The sequence below is a fragment of the Drosophila gunungcola genome (assembly GCF_025200985.1).
Source record: "Drosophila gunungcola strain Sukarami chromosome 2R unlocalized genomic scaffold, Dgunungcola_SK_2 000004F, whole genome shotgun sequence".
NCBI classification, from domain to species: Eukaryota; Metazoa; Arthropoda; class Insecta; order Diptera; family Drosophilidae; genus Drosophila; species Drosophila gunungcola.
In genome coordinates, this window is record NW_026453167.1 from 169,958 (window position 1) to 185,444 (window position 15,487).

A 15,487-nucleotide genomic window follows, 5' to 3' on the forward strand; every position below is an offset into this window, starting at 1 on the left:
CTCCTTAGCTTTTCATTGAATTTCAAATTCAAAGCGGGAAGATTTGTAATTTCTTCGCATTTATTTTTATAGTCTTCCGTAACATACTCATCATCTCCACAAGCATCGTACTCTGTATACAGTAGTTCGTTTACAAATTAACAAAAATATCTTTGCTTAGTTTAAATTACACTAATATTTGATATATTGCGTGATTGGATCTCGACTTAGATCTAGACTCACATTACTCTTTTACATTTCTTAGTTATTGAAACAGTACGCATTGCGCGTATTCAGTTCGAATGGATCGGTGCGCATCTTCTGCTGATTATCCTGCACATAGCGCGTCACATCCGCCACCAGATTAGGTCGCTCCTCGGCGCTGGCGGCGCACGGCGACCAAATCTTGATGTCGTGGTCAATGCCACTGGTGGCCAGCATACAGATGCTCGGATGCGGTTGCACGCAATTGACAATGGCACTGTCTGCCCGATAAACGGATCTAATCTTGCCCGTTTCGCCCTCCCAAATGTACAGATTGCCGTCATCCGAACCGGCGGCTATGAACTCGCCCTGGCTGCCCAGATAGTTGGCCTCCTTGATGTCCGTCGTTACATTGCAGTGGCCCACATAGCGTTGCTTGTAGTCGCGAGCCGTGGACCGGAGGTCATACTCGGCGTCCGTCAGTCGCAGATAGCGAAAGCCATCCTCCATGGGCACTGGCGGTGGCTCGGGAGGCTCTGTGCCCTGCGACTGCCGCCGATTCTCCTTGATGTCCTTGTTCAGCATGAGCACTCCGTGATTGTTGGCGAAGTCGGGAAAGCGCTGGATGAGCGCCTGCAGGCACTTATCCGCATCCTGCGGACGATGCAGCTCCAACAAAGCTCTGGCCAGTCGAAAGTGGGCCTTGACATAGCCGGGATCCAGGCGCAGGGCCTCATGGCAATCCCTCAGCGCAGCGTATATGTCGCCAAACCAGCCGCGACGCATCAGAGCCGTGGCTCTGTTCAGATACAGAACCTCTCCTTGCGGGTATTTCGCCAGAGCCTCTGAATATGCATCAATGGCATCCACCAGTTTGCCGTTCTCCAGAAACTCATTGCCCTCCTTTTTGTGCACCTCTATGCCTGAGGGCAACGAGCGACTCTTGTGTGGCGCCTTCACCGGCTCAGAATCCTCCTCCGATGTGAAGGTGGGCAGTTCATAGAAAACCGGAGGCTCAGCATGGTTCAAATCAAAACGATAGATGTGCTCGCAGCCCATGTTGACCAGCAGCTCCGTGCCATTGCCATTGAATGTGAGGTAAGTGATGGCCCGCGACTCGTGGACAATGTTGCGGCTAATGTTCTTCAGGATCTGTCCGGGAGCATAGTATGACACGCAAGCGGAGAGTCCTTAGAGAATAGGAGTTTTAATGTTGCGGATAATCACCTATGTCAGATACCCACCATTACTATCAGTTGAGGGCAGCTTGCGGCGATCGTACACTCGGGCAAAGGGATCGTTGGTGCCCACGGCCAGGTACTCCGTCCTCCTGGGATTGATGGCCAGACACTTGGCCTCCGCCGTGGTTTCCACTTGGCTGCACAGGCTTAAAAGCTTGACGCCACTTCCCTCCTCCGGCCGGCAGCGATGTGGCTCCCGCATGTCCAGCTGCAGGATGCAGCCATCCTCCCCAGCCGACCAAAAGATGTGAGGCGAATCCTGTGCGGTGGCCAGTCGCTTGGCCCGCATCAGATGGCAATTGCAGGCAAAGAGGGTCTCATTTGAATGATTGATGTCGTAGACGTAGATGAATTTGTCCGCCGCACATGTCGCCACAATGCTGTTGTTGGTCTTGGGCAGGAATTTCACGGAGAACATGTTGCCCAGGTGCTTGGTGCTGATGACATGGACGCGCTTCTTCCGAAATGGATCCCAGATCATCACGCGATAGTCGTCGGAACCGGAGGCCAGCCAGAGGCCATCGGTTGACCACTCCAGGCAGTTGACGCAGCCGTCGTGCCCGGCAAGGAGTGCCTCCTGCTCCAGCCTGTCCACGTAGGCCGGTGAGGCCAGGAGCCGCCGGCGGAGCAGCTCGTCCAGCTCATGTCCATACTGCTGGCGAGCCCAGTGCAAGGAGCTGGCGTTCAAGGGCGTCTGGTGGTGGTGGAGCAGATAGCGCGAGCTAGAGTACTTTACGCGACACAGTTCATCGCTCGACATTATCTCCGGGTGCTGTGGATAGGATTATGACACTTGTTTCTGTTTGTTTTCGTCTCGCTCTCCGTTTAATTCATTTTGCATTCGCAGAGTGCCCCTTGCCCCTCCTTACCACCCCTTATGCCCACCCTGCTGTTGTTGACACCTGTGCCCAGCGCTGCCAGATAGTCGCGAATTTGGCTAACGGTTAAGTTGACTTTGCGGCCCTATTGCAAATCTGAAACAAATTAATATATTTCGAAATTAAATCCAAAGCCTGATATTTAGGAAATTCGATGTCTGATGACATTTAAAACTATGTACCCCATACTACTAGCAACACCCTTAATACACCTCTACACTATAAAAGAAGTCCTCGGCTTGAACCGTTGACACACATTTTCCGATCTTAAAGTGCACTTAAAAATATATTTTCAAATAAAACAATTATAGTTTCTATTGGAAACTATAAAAAAATGTTGTAGTCGCTTTTATTTTGCCATTTATTTCCAAATGAATACGCCAACATTTATAATATGGAATAAAATCAACTTCGATGAGTTAGTTGTTTTATAGTTTTATACTGTAAAAGTGTAAACCAAATGTTTAGTTTTTAATAAGGATTGATGGCACCAGGATAATTAGAAATACGTTTTTTGAAAGTGGCCCGCAACAGGGCTGCCCTGTCATCAAAACCAGGGCTGTCTGATGCGGGGAAGATACCTGCACATCCCTAAAAATTGATCGATGTATCGATAGCTTGCCAAATCAATATAGTGCAATTTGTTCACATCCCCAGATAAACTAAAAAAAAGATTGATTAATTCCAAAGAAGACGCGAGACGGTGGCAAAAAAAACCGAGACATGTCCAATGAAAAGGAGGACGAGTGTGACAAGCACAAGCGGCAGGCGGAGGCGGATGCCAAGTCGACGTCTAGCGAGGATTCGGACGAGTATCAGTCGGCCGGTGAGGGCGAGGATGGAGATGGTGATGGTGATTCCCCAGCGGAGCACCCTGCCCAGCCTAAAGTCACCACGCCCACGCCAACCACCCCCGCCGCCGTCACGCCCACGGTTAAGGCAGCTCCTCTCACACTGCCCACTTGGGAGCCCCTGGACTATCCAATGCACCAGAGCGTTTTCGAGGACGACATCAAATCGCTGCAGCGCCGCCTCCTTTTAAGCACGGCCCAGGAAGAAGTGGGCCGCAAGGACAAGCACGGTAACACGCCACTCCACCTGGCCGTAATGCTGGGCCGAAAGCACGCCGTGCGCCTGCTCCTCGCCCAGAACGCGCCCGTGAAGATCAAGAACAACGAGGGCTGGTCCCCGCTCTCGGAGGCCATCAGCTACGGCGACCGCCAGACAATCACTCAGGTGCTGCGCATGCTCAAGCTGCAGTCGCGCGAACACATGGAAAGCCGACGCGAGAAGCTGGTCAATGCGCTCCGCCAGATGCAGGACTTCTACATGGAGTTCAAGTGGGACTTTCAGTCCTGGCTGCCGCTCGTCTCCCGCATCCTGCCCTCGGACATCTGCCGGCTGTACAAGTCGGGCGCCTCTATCCGGCTGGACACAACGCTGGTCGACTTCAATGACATGCGGTGGGAGCGCGGGGACATATCGTTCCTGTTTCGCGGCGAGGCACCGCCCAGGGAATCACTTGTGCTGCTGGACAACGAGCAGGAGTGCTTCCAGCGGCTGCGCTACGAAGAGTCCGATATGGAGGACGAGGTGGACGTACTCATGTCCACCGATATCCTGGCCACACAGATGTCCACCAAGACGATACAGTTCGCCCGGGCGCAGCGTGGCTGGATATTCCGGGCCAATCGCAAGGAGCTGATTGGCGGGCAGTATCAGTGTGAGATTTACACCATCCAGGGCCTGATCCTGAAGCAGCGAAAGCGGCGTGAGCATCTGTCGCACGAGGATCTGCAGAAAAACCGAGCCATTGTCGAGACAATCACCAAGGGTGGCAATCAGCCGCCGACGGATACTCGGCGCTCCAGCTTGGGCAGCCAGCACACGGCCACTCCACCGGAGACCAATACGCCGACAGCGCCGAATGGCATCACATTGCCGGAGCTGCCGCGCCGTAGTTCGCTGCAGGCTCCGCCGGCCCCCACCGTGACCTGGCGGCAGTACCTCGACGCGGAGGTGGGCAAGTGCCCCCAACTGGGCCGTCCGCCCGTCCACAAACAGTCGAACAAGACGCTCCGGGCCACGGTGGCCATGAGTAAGGACTTTCCGCTCAGCGTGGACATGCTGCTGGACGTCCTGGAGGTGGTGGCGCCCCTCAAACACATCAACAAGCTACGCGAGTTCGTCACGCTCAAGTTGCCGACCGGGTTTCCGGTGAAGATCGAGATACCTGTGCTGCACACGGTCACCGCCAAGGTTACGTTCCAGAAGTTCGAGTTCCGCGACAACATCCCCGCCAAGATGTTCGAAGTGCCGTCGCACTACTGGGAGGATGTGCGTCGCTTCCAGGACTTATGACCAGGCGACGGAGAAACCGCGCCAAAGGCTAAGGCCTCCGGATCGACCGGTGGATCAGCGCCTGGCGTCCGGGTCGATTTGAATCGCAATGCGCCGCCGTCCTCAATTGCGGAATTCGATTGAAGGAGCGGCGCCTGCCCCCACCCTATCCTGCCCAGATATCGTCTCGTGTTTCGTGGACCTGCCAGCAAAAGCCGGAGGATAACGCGCAAACGGGCGGCATGTTTATGTATGTATGCTTAAGAGAAAACCACCCACACAAAATTGCAATTTTCACCTTTTAGAGGAATGTATTTATTAGCAACAAAATGGCTTAAGCTAATATTTTGTGTCTTGGTACAGTCGTTTAATTTTAAATGTGACGCTCCGAAAATTGCAATTTTACATTAAGGTTTTGTTATGTACTGTATTTGTTTGTAATTAGACCCCCTTTCCCAAAAGGGGTATTATTTCGTAGTTTATTTATTGTTAGATGCAACAACATTCTGCCCAGGCTCGCAACTTGTTCATAACCCGAGTGTGAATCACTTCGGAGTAATTGGTGTTTTTGAGATTATCACCTTATGTAGGGTGGGGTCTCAAAAAACAGCTGCTCTACCAGAAAATTCTATTCCCGAAATAGCCTTTTCCTATCTCCAGCCAATCGTGGTGGTAAAAAGGTAAAATGAATTGGCTAATAGCCACGATCCATCCTACGTAATCAAAAGGTAGTTAGTGAGTAATGATCAGGTGTTGCCCACACACACGCCACTTATCATTTTATTTATGTCCACATCCCTTTCCGTGTTTAGTGCAATTTCATACGTAGATTTAAGGTAAAAGCTAAGGGAGGCGGAAGTTTATTTTCGGTCCTTTCCAAAAAAAAGTCTGCATAACCCATTTGAGTTCTTTTTTACTTAGGCTATGTGTAGTAGAGAAAATCGGCCGCAAAACAATTTCCTACGCCCCTTTCTCATAAAAGTCTCAAGTATTTCGAAGTGCGCAAAACTAAAAACAGCTTCACAAATCAATTATAAATAAATATTTATACATATGTACCAAGGTATTTGTGTAGTTCCATTTTAGCCAATTATTTAAACCGTAAAAAAGCGTCTCTGTACTTGTATTGAATTTGTTAATCGACAAAAACGGCTAGCACCGATTTAGTTTCGGTACGCATTGCTTTGCTGTGATTTTGACCTTATATCCGCAAACGTTTGCCTAATGCAGAGTATGACTAAGCGCTATGTATTTATGTAAAACTGCCATTGTTTGTTTGTTTTTTTGGGCACAACTTTTGTTTTTTTTTAGAGTTTCACCACATATATTAAAATCAATGCGATAATCAAAGGAAATCGTTTTTAAACATTTATAAACTGGAATCCAGAAACTAAAAACACATCCACACAAACAATCTGCTAAAAAAGATCGGTGTATTTTACTAGTTAAGGGCAATTGATTGAAACATATATATATTTATACGTGGACACCCTAATTGTAATTGAACCGAGCATTTGTATACGCTCTAAAAAGATAAATATATACACACATCCGCAATCTGAAAAATGTGCAACCCAAGTGAATTGTGTTTTATTGTAAACAAATGGGGGGTGGGGACCAGAAATTTTAAAATGCGCGCCGCTTTTCCGTTAGGCAACACTGCTGCGCGTGGGTGTACTCTCGCTTTGCATTTTAATCAACACTGCTCTTAACTGAATCAGCTGTTGACTCACTATCTCAAAAATCTACGCACAAATTAAGACAAATTTTGATTTAAAATAGAATCAAGAGATAATTAAAGCCTGTAATCATGGTTGTTGGTCGCCTTGCATTTCCCATTAACCTGGCCCTGCAACAATTTTCGCGCAGGGTGGCAGCGAACCCCGGAAACCTGAAAGTCCTTCAGCGCCACATGTCCAGCGTGTACTTCCGCAGCGGAGCCATCAAACCGAAGCCCGAGGAGATGCCCTTTGGCCTTCTGGCCATTTTCTGTGCCGTCATCCCTGGTCTCTTTGTGGGCGCCACCATCAGCAAGAACGTGGCCAACTTCCTGGAGGAGAATGATCTCTTCGTGCCCGCCGATGACGACGACGATGAGGACTAAGCTTCTGGAAAAGCTGTACGTGGGATTACCACCTAGTCGAGATGAATATTTTGGCTTAGAGTCGTTGTCCCACGCACACAAACACTCAACACTCGGCCAAAAAGTTTACTCATCTATTGCCCTCCTCTTTTGCTATTTAAATCTCTACTTTTAAGACACCAAAGTTTTGTCATTTATGTGTTTCGTGTGTATTTGCAAGTCCCTCTTTAAAAATTTTTATCTAACTTATTTGTCAATTGTGTTTACAATGCTCGATAGATTCACGAATGTTACTAGAATTTAATAAAGTTTATTCGATTACGCTTAACTCTTGCCTTTGTTCTTATATAGGGGGCATCTGTTGGAACATATGATGTATGTTATGTTGTGTGATTCTCACGTTTCAGTGGATATATAGCTGTATTTAAAATTAAAGCAATAATAAACAATATTTTCAGGGAACTCTTCTTTTAAAGGCACATAAATAATTTACAAATTTTCTTTATTTCTAAAAATGCAACGCAAATTGTTTTTATTTGGAAATTTTCTGAATGTTTTTGGACACTATATATTTTATTAAAATTAGCTTTAAAAATTAATTTTCTGGATTTTTAATCTACGTTTCATTAATACATATAATAATCTTAAATTTAGTTTTTTTCTTTAACTACCACACAACATTTTTGATAAATGTTCCAGGTGTATTATCAAAGAATTCAAAATTTTGTAATATCACAAAAATAAAGGTTTTGATTCCTTTGGAAATGAATTTAAAATTATATTTTTTTTCAAATATAATAATACCATCATCCTTTAAAACAGAACTATTGATTAACCATTTCGCCCCCCAAAAAATGAAACAATCTTTTTTTTTTGCCGAAGTGGAATTTTATTGTAATTAAATTTGTTGGGTGTACAAAGGTATGTTTTACGGATTTTCTCTCTGCGTTCATTACAATTTATTCAAATGGTTTTAATTGCTGGGTTTTTCTTCAAAGATGCGCAATCAAATTTTAACAATCCTATTTTCTTTAATCATACAAATTATGTTTTATATCGCTTTAATATATAAGTATACATATATATTTGCTATATATAGAAGTGTGTTGACTTGCGTATATTTCGTGAAAAGTAAAAGGTTTAGGTTTCTTTGCTCAATTTGGTTCGCTTTCAATTTTCAGTAAATTTCGCGCACGCAATTTCCCTTGAATATTCCAATTCGGGTTTTGGTTATGTTTTCTGTTTTTCTCTCATTGTTTTGTTTGCGTTTTTTTATATTTTTGCATTTGTATGCATGTATATGGTTTTGGGTTTTGTGTTTTGCAATTTTTTCAAAGATTTTCGCTTGGTTTTTTATTTTGTTTAATAAAAAAATATGAATTTTCACTGCGCCGAGCGGCGATTTTTACTTCCGCTTTTGCTTTAATATAAATATATCGTATTATGTGTGGTGTAAAAACATTGTTTACTGGTAATATTCTCGATTCTCTTTGTAACAAAGTCAGAACGCAAATAAAATCGCGGCGGCGTTCGCTTACGAGTTCTCATTAAATATATATATATATATTTTTGCAAATTGTAATAAATTTATGTATGTTTCTTTCTCGCTCCCATTTTTTTAGTGATCATAAAAATCCTGCTTGCATTTTATTTGCCCTGGGGTTTGTCGCCCTTTTCATCAATATGCTTCATAAGTTTTTCGCGCTTTAGCGCTTTTCATGTTTTTCTTGTATTTCTCATATATGTTGTTGTTTAATATGTGTGTGTGGATGTGTGTTTATATATATTTTCTTTTTTTGCTGTTTTTACATAGGTTTTGCCATTTTTTTGTAGTTTTTTTATTTTTGTTGTTTTGTTTTCATTTTTTCAACATATTTTCTCTGCTGTTGGTTTTTTGTATTTTCTTTCTTTTTTCAAAGTAGCAAAAACTTGACTCTCATATTCTTGCGGTTTTCTTTTTCCCTTCTCTTCTGTTCTGCACAGTTTGCATTACATTTTTTCGTTTTTATTTTAACTTTTTTGCAATTTTTTTGTTTTGTTTTCTTTGCTTTTTTAAAAGTGTATGGTTGTCGCGTTTTCTTTTTCTAAACAAAGCTTTCTTAAAGTTTGAATTTGAGAAAAAAAGAATTGAAAAAAATTACATTTCGCTTTCGAGTGTTGTTATTTGAAAGTGAGTGGGGGGTAGGAAAAAGTGTACGAAAAACTCAATCTGTTTGTAACTCTAGAAACTTGTCGACGTTCTTTAAAATACAATTTCAATTATTGCAAGAAGCTTTCTACATGTATGCTTAAATCTGTTTATTTTGCGTTGGTTTTAAAACTCTTTATACGCATACAAAATAATATTGATTCAGATCAAGCAATGACAAAAAAAAATAATTTTCAATTCACATTTTTTCATTTTTTTTTCAATTAACTTGTTTATGTATAAAAAGAATTCTTGTTTCGATCCGCAGAATTGCTTTCTCGTGACTTTCTTTTTTTTTGCTCCGTGTACTTGCGTAAATGCGTTCGAAATTAAATGATTGAAATTGTTTTTGCTGGTGTTTCTTGTATTAGAAAAGAAAAAAAGCCGGAGTTTTTGCGCTCCACCTTCTTGTGGTTCGATCTTCTGTGTTGAATGTGTGTCCTTCTTGGCGTTCCTTCTATGCACTAGCATCAGTGAATGCGAATTGTTGTTAATGAATTGAAAATTGAGAGGAAAACTGCGAGGGCGAAACAAATTTTTAAGTTAGTTTGAGACGAATCTCAAAAGACCTCCATTTGTGAAGACGTACTTTTTGGGTGTCGAGGTGTTCTTGTAAAATTTTCATCCGCTTGAGCTGTTCGAGCGAGCTTAGTTGGCAGGCTCGGAGACGCGATGCACCTGCAGCACGGCCACAGCCTCCTCCACCTTGGCCTTGAGGGCCTCCTGATCCTCGAGCATGTGCAACAGCTCTGAGTTCTCAATCTCCAGCAACATGCCGGTGATCTTGCCAGCCAGAGCGGCGTGCATGCGCTCAATCATCGGGTACAGACGCTCGCCGAGGATCTGTTTCTGCTCCTGCGGCTTGGCGTTGGCCAGCAACGAGGCAATGAGCTTCTCAGAATCTGAAATGGCATCAAGGTGGTAAAGAAAGACCTTTTTAAATAGTTGTAAACTCAAATACACTTACTCTTTCCTTGCAACTGCTGTGGCATGGGCTGAGTCTGCAGCTGTTGCTGCACGGGGGGATTGCGCATGTTGGAGGTGTACTTGTAGTTGGAAGCACGCTGCTGAGCTCCGCCGGGAATCTGGGCCACGGCAATCTGCATGGGCGCAGCTGTCTGCTGGCCGGTAATGGCGCGCGCTCCAGTGTTGCGCATGTTGTTGGCCGCGGCAGCAGCGGCGGCGTGCGTGCCCTGCACCTGCTGGGACTGGGCACCTCGTGCTCCGGCAGCAGCCGAACGGAACTGGGTGGGGACCGCTCCGGCTGTGCCCTGGAAGCCACCAGCAGCGGCGGCGGCAGCGCCGGCCTGCACGCTCTGCACCGTGGCGGCGGGACGCACCTGGGGCGCCCAGCGCGGTGTGTTTCTCATCTGGGTGGCCATCTGGGGACCGAAGAACCGCTGGCTTGGCGGTAGGGCCGGCACATAGAAGCCGCCTGCTGTGTTGGGCTGGAAGATCTGTCCCAGCTGCTGCATGCGCATGCCGGTCATGTGACGCATGTACTGGGAGGCCAGGTGAGCCTTGCGCTCCTCCTTCCTCTGGGCCAAAGCCACGTACAAGGGCTTGCTGCCGACGACGCGGCCGTTCAGTTCGGTGACGGCGCAGGTGGCCTCGTTGGGCGAATTGAAGCACACGAACCCGAAACCCTTGGTGCGACCTTCCTCATCGGTCATTACCTTGGCCGATGTGATGGTGCCGTACAGGGAGAACTCCTTGCGCAGGCGGTCATCATTGATTGTGTCGTCCAGGTTCTTCACGTACAGATTGACGCCAAAGACAGACTCGTGGCGCTTCTTTTTGAGCTCCTCGAACTTGCGCTTCAGCTCCTGCTGGCGCTCGGCCTTCTTCTGGGCACGAGCCACATACAGTGACTTGCCCTCGCCCATGTCCTTGCCATTGAGGGCCTGGACGGCCGCCTCAGCAGCCTCTGTGGTCTCAAAGGCCACGAATCCGAAGCCCTTGCTCTTGCCATCCTCCTTGGACATGACCTTAAATTCGGAGATTAAATAAGCTGTGCCCACAAGTTAACCAAAGTCATATCGCTTACCTTGTAGCTGGTGATCTTGCCGTAGGGCTCGAAGAACTCCTTCAGCTTCTCATCGTCGAACTCCTCAGTGAAGTTCTTCACGTACACGTTTGTGAACAGCTTGGCCTTCTCGCCCAGCTCCTTCTCGCGCTCCTTGCGCGGAATGAACTTGCCCACGTAGACCTTCTTGCCGTTGAGCAACATGCCATTGACCTTATCGATGGACGTGTTGGCGGCCTCCTCAGTCTCGAAGTGAACGAAACCGTAGCCCTTTGAGTTGCCCTTCTCATCGGTTGCGACCTTGCAACTTAGGATGTTGCCGAAGGCGGAGAAAGTGTCGTATATAGCCTTGTTGTCAATGGCCTTGTCCAGGTTCTTGATGAACACGTTGCCAACGCCGGAGCGGCGCAGTGAGGGATCGCGCTGAGACCACATAATGCGAATGGGCTTGTTGCGGACCAGGTCGAAGTTCATGGTGTCCAGAGCACGCTCAGCTGCGAATGAAAGAAGGGTAGGGTTCAGGTCACTATTGGTTCGCTTTCAGTTTGAAATGTTTATATATATAAAACGGTGCTGCTTTGCTTGGGTTCATTGTGACTCTTCAACTTCTGCACTGGCCATGAGCTGAAAGCAGCCTAGTGCATGGTAAGTCGAGTCTGGTCTTTTATATGGCAACAATGAATCTTAGTCGTGTCAAAAATGGGTTAATTTGACCAACCAATGGGTAGAAGTTGCTAAATTTTTGGTTACTGTCTGTATAAATGGCTGTCAAGCTTCTACTTCTGCTGATGGTATGAAGAACTCAAAGGCATGGTAAGTTGCTTAGGTTTATCTAGCAACTATAAATCTTAGTCGTGTCGAAAAGGTTTTTTTTTGACCAACCAATGGGTAGTAGTGGCTAAAAAGTGATATATCTGAGTGCTAACGACCTAATTAGCTTATACCATTGTGGGTTCTTTGAGGGAGTTGTAATTAAATCATATCAATAGGTAATAGTAGTTTCTGCTATTAAAGATTAAAGATTTAGTTTTTGTCATGCTTCTACTTCTGCTGGTGGTATACGTTACCCAACAGCATGGTAAGTTACATATGTTTTTATAGCAACTATGAATCTTAGTCGTGTCAAAAAGGATAAATTTGACCAACCAATGGGTAGAAGTTGCTAAATTTTTGGTTACTGTCTGTATAAATGGCTGTCAAGCTTCTACTTCTGCTGATGGTATGAAGAACTCAAAGGCATGGTAAGTTGCTTAGGTTTATCTAGCAACTATAAATCTTAGTCGTGTCGAAAAGGTTTTTTTTTGACCAACCAATGGGTAGGAGTTGCTAAAAAGTGATATATCTGAGTGCTAACGACCTAATCAGCTTATATCTTTGTGGGTTCTTTGAGGGAGTTGTAATTAAATCATATCAATAGTAGTAGTCTCTGCTTGTTTAATGATTTAGTAATTGTCATGCTTCTACTTCTGCTGATGGTATACGTAACCCAACAGCATGGTAAGTTACATATGTTTTTATAGCAACTATGAATCTTAGTCGTGTCGAAAAGATGTTTTTTGACCAACCAATGGGTAGAAGTTGCTTATTAGCTTTATATTATATGTGATAATACAGTTTCGAATAATGGTTGTAATGCTTCTACTTCTGCGGATGATATGTGAAATCGATCAGCATGGTAAGTTGCATAGCTTATTCTGGCAACATTGAATCTTAGTCGTGTCAAAAAGTGGTAAATTTGACCAACCAATGGGTAGGAGTTGCGAAATAGGTAGGGTGTTAACAATAACTACAATTTTTATAGCAGTGTCTAAAAGGCTGGCAACCTAACCTCAAAAGCTAAAGTTCAGTAAACTTGGCGGAATGCTGGAATGCGACGGGCTTTCAACCGCAGCGTAATCATCAGTCACCAGTTTTTATGCCATTGTACGCTTAATTCAATAAACAAATGTAAACGAACAACGGGAAACGAAGAAGCAGCAGCGTCAGCAACTATGCGCAGTGAAAGTTTGTTTTCGTTTTTTGTAAAAGCAAGACTTAATGGGCGAAAAAAAGAGAGGCCGAGGAGCGGTTCACTGACTTGTCAAGAATTTGGAAGTGTTAATGAATGGAATGGAAATGAAGAGCAGGGACTTGTGAAAGTGAAAGCAAAACAAAGGTAGGAAGTTTAGTTAATGGAATCCAACCTAAAATAGATGAAGGCCGAAAAAGAAATGGCCCAAACAACAATGAACACATGTTTGTGGAAGAGACGCAGACAAATGCGTGAGCAATGGTGTTATAAGTGTGCGTGTGCGCAAGTTCGCCGCTTGGAAACAACACAAAAAAAAACACATAAATAAAACAATGAAGACGCAGCAACTAATGGGCGGGGTTGCGATAAGCTGTCTGAGCAGTATGGAACCATATTATTCCATCATAATTGCAATTTTGAGCGAAATCGAGGCGGAAATTTCTAGGCGAACGATTGAGTGGCACAAGCCAGCTGTTTTTCCCTCCTTTCCCCGCATTTCCCGTTTCCAGTCAGCAGAACTGGTATTGATATATGTACATATGTATGCACAAGCGAATGGTTGTGCGAGTGTGTGTGTGCGTGAAGATTAACGTAAGCAAAGCACGGTGGAGCGAGTTATGAAATACTTGGAAGCCGTTTATCTGGTCCTCTTATAAGAGTCATCTTTTCATCGAGTCCAGTTTTTACGGCTAATTTAGCCACTGTACATCGGCATGTGATTGTGTGCCTGTGTGAGTACAAAAACTGCACACGTGTTTTCTTTGTTTCGCGCGGGAGGGGCAAACTTTTCCAGTAGGCAGTGCGACTAATATATTACACTGTTTTTTCGAGGATTACTCACCATCGGCTGGCTGCTGGAAGTTGACGTAGGCATAGCCCAACGAGCGACGGGTACACACATCGCGGCAGACACGAATGGACAGCACTGGACCAGCAGTCGAGAACTTCTCAAAAAGTCCCGCTTCGGTGACATCCTGTTGGAGATCACCGACGTATAGAGAAGCCATATTTGGTGATCAGGTCTACCTGTAATTTTGGAGAATTAATTTTGAGTTTTTTACGGGGAAAATTGCCATTTTTTCTTAATCTTTACGGACCGGATGGATTCGGCCAGGCAGGCGGTGAAATAGAAAGAAAAAAAAAAGCGGCGTGGCTTTTGGTCTTCTATTCGTCTCTCTGTCTGTGTGTCTGGGTGGCAGCTCTGGCGCGTGTGACAGTCGGTCGACATGGCAACGCTGCATGTGCTTTGTTGTTGCTGCTCCTCCTCTCTTTTCCTTCTCTCACCCATCCGCTCGTGTTGGAAAATTTCCACACATACACACAGACACAAAGTAGACACGCGTTCTGCCTGCTCAAAATTATGCGATTTCTTTAATTTTCTCGACTAATGCGGATAATGCGAAAAAGTTCACGTTTCCAGTCGCCATCTTGGCCAGAAGGGCGACTGCAAACGCGACAAATGCGCTGGCAAAATTCCCTAATCGCTTTGTCTCGCGTCGCGCCCTCTTGCTCTCTCCTGCACCACTTCCAGTCCCCTGCATTTTACTTACTTTTCAAACACTTGCTCGAATTTTTTGCTACTTTTTACAATTTTTTTTGTTACGTTTTTGTGTTTTTAATATTTTTTTGTATTTTTTATATATTTTTTCTTCACAAAAAATATGTGATAAGCCGTGTGCTGAAAGCGAATCCACGACCGCTCACGAAAACGGACTCTACACGACTCATAGAGAGTAGAGACGTTGGCGATAGCCCTGAAAATATCGCCATCTAGGCTTGTTGCCAAATTATCAAAAGTGTATCGAAGAAATCTATACTAATCTACTAAAAAAAATCGAAGTGCGCAAAGTTTAAAAATCTATTCAAGATGACCAATTAACGCAAAAAACAAAATATTTTAGTACCCCCCAATTAAAATTGTTTCCTATAACAACTTGTACTACTACAATAGCATTATATTGTAATAAATGTTGTTATACGTAACAATTTTATTTTCCGGAATTTCTTGTTTTGAATATATTTAATTTAAGCAATTTATATTAAAAAATGATTATCAAACAAAAAAATAATTTAGTATGTTGGTAACCCTAACGCTTGACTTTAAAAAAATTTATATTTCTTTAATGAAAAACGCAAAACTGTAGAATTTTCCAGATTCATTTATCACACAAACCGTGGGATTCACATTTTTATAACTTACCTAAATCAACCAAAATGTCCTTCGTTTGCAATTTGGCACTCCGAGAAGATGGAGTATTTTCTTTTTATTAGTTTTAGCCGGCACTAACACCTATTGTCTATTTTTGAGTCCCTTCCAGGTTTTCTATTAAATAAACAACACTAAAACAAAACCGTCAATGACCGAGTGTAGTGAATTATATATTTTTTTTGTTTTATGGAAATAAAACAATTTTCCTAATTTTTTATGTTTCGGACGGCATGCCCTTTGGGCATTCGAGTACCTAATGAAGCGGCGTGCCAAAAGTTAGGGCATGACAAGCTTTAAATCCAAATGTCACTTTGGCCGCCTACTGAGG

At 44.5% G+C, this 15,487-nt stretch overlaps 4 protein-coding genes across 7 annotated transcripts; 2 read left to right on the forward strand and 2 right to left on the reverse strand.

The window, feature by feature from the left end:
* Positions 1-42: 42 nt before the first annotated feature.
* On the reverse strand, positions 43-2,438 carry LOC128253853 (WD and tetratricopeptide repeats protein 1). 2 transcript variants are annotated; one of them, XM_052982543.1, is made up of 3 exons: positions 2,294-2,438; positions 1,428-2,196; positions 43-1,373 (listed from the first exon to the last, which is right to left on the reverse strand). In XM_052982543.1, the coding sequence occupies exons 2-3, from the start codon at positions 2,182-2,184 to the stop codon at positions 241-243; spliced, it is 1,890 nt and encodes a 629-aa protein (XP_052838503.1). In that variant the 5' UTR covers positions 2,185-2,196; positions 2,294-2,438; the 3' UTR covers positions 43-240. The 2 variants fall into 2 exon arrangements, with proteins under 2 accessions (XP_052838503.1, XP_052838502.1); XM_052982542.1 differs by lacking the exon at positions 2,294-2,438 and having other exon boundaries at positions 1,428-2,287.
* Positions 2,439-2,886: 448 nt separating this feature from the next.
* Positions 2,887-6,220, forward strand: LOC128253945 (ankyrin repeat domain-containing protein 13C). Its single transcript, XM_052982663.1, has one exon. The coding sequence runs from the start codon at positions 3,026-3,028 to the stop codon at positions 4,661-4,663; it is 1,638 nt and encodes a 545-aa protein (XP_052838623.1). The 5' UTR covers positions 2,887-3,025; the 3' UTR covers positions 4,664-6,220.
* Positions 6,221-6,341: 121 nt separating this feature from the next.
* LOC128253946 (essential MCU regulator, mitochondrial) lies at positions 6,342-7,053 on the forward strand. Its single transcript, XM_052982664.1, has one exon. The coding sequence runs from the start codon at positions 6,453-6,455 to the stop codon at positions 6,744-6,746; it is 294 nt and encodes a 97-aa protein (XP_052838624.1). The 5' UTR covers positions 6,342-6,452; the 3' UTR covers positions 6,747-7,053.
* A 537-nt stretch (positions 7,054-7,590) lies between these two features.
* Positions 7,591-15,168, reverse strand: LOC128253865 (polyadenylate-binding protein). 3 transcript variants are annotated; one of them, XM_052982569.1, is made up of 6 exons: positions 15,151-15,168; positions 13,792-13,976; positions 10,961-11,433; positions 9,881-10,901; positions 9,503-9,815; positions 7,591-9,430 (listed from the first exon to the last, which is right to left on the reverse strand). In XM_052982569.1, the coding sequence occupies exons 2-5, from the start codon at positions 13,955-13,957 to the stop codon at positions 9,562-9,564; spliced, it is 1,914 nt and encodes a 637-aa protein (XP_052838529.1). In that variant the 5' UTR covers positions 13,958-13,976; positions 15,151-15,168; the 3' UTR covers positions 7,591-9,430; positions 9,503-9,561. The 3 variants fall into 3 exon arrangements, with proteins under 3 accessions (XP_052838529.1, XP_052838527.1, XP_052838528.1); XM_052982567.1 differs by lacking the exon at positions 15,151-15,168 and adding an exon at positions 14,501-14,685; XM_052982568.1 differs by lacking the exon at positions 15,151-15,168 and adding an exon at positions 14,048-14,204.
* Between the last annotated feature and the right edge of the window lie 319 nt (positions 15,169-15,487).

Excerpts from the sequence above, each read along its gene's own strand:
- LOC128253853 (XM_052982543.1), bottom strand. The coding sequence starts at position 2,184 with ATGTCGAGCGATGAACTGTGTCGCGTAAAGTACTCTAGCTCGCGCTAT. Across the intron at positions 1,374-1,427 it reads GCCCTCAACTGATAGTAATG|GACTCTCCGCTTGCGTGTCA; the intron begins GTGGGTATCTGA and ends CTATTCTCTAAG.
- LOC128253945 (XM_052982663.1), top strand. The coding sequence starts at position 3,026 with ATGTCCAATGAAAAGGAGGACGAGTGTGACAAGCACAAGCGGCAGGCG.
- LOC128253946 (XM_052982664.1), top strand. The coding sequence starts at position 6,453 with ATGGTTGTTGGTCGCCTTGCATTTCCCATTAACCTGGCCCTGCAACAA.
- LOC128253865 (XM_052982569.1), bottom strand. The coding sequence starts at position 13,957 with ATGGCTTCTCTATACGTCGGTGATCTCCAACAGGATGTCACCGAAGCG. Across the intron at positions 11,434-13,791 it reads CTTCCAGCAGCCAGCCGATG|CTGAGCGTGCTCTGGACACC; the intron begins GTGAGTAATCCT and ends TTTCATTCGCAG. Across the intron at positions 10,902-10,960 it reads GCAAGATCACCAGCTACAAG|GTCATGTCCAAGGAGGATGG; the intron begins GTAAGCGATATG and ends TCCGAATTTAAG.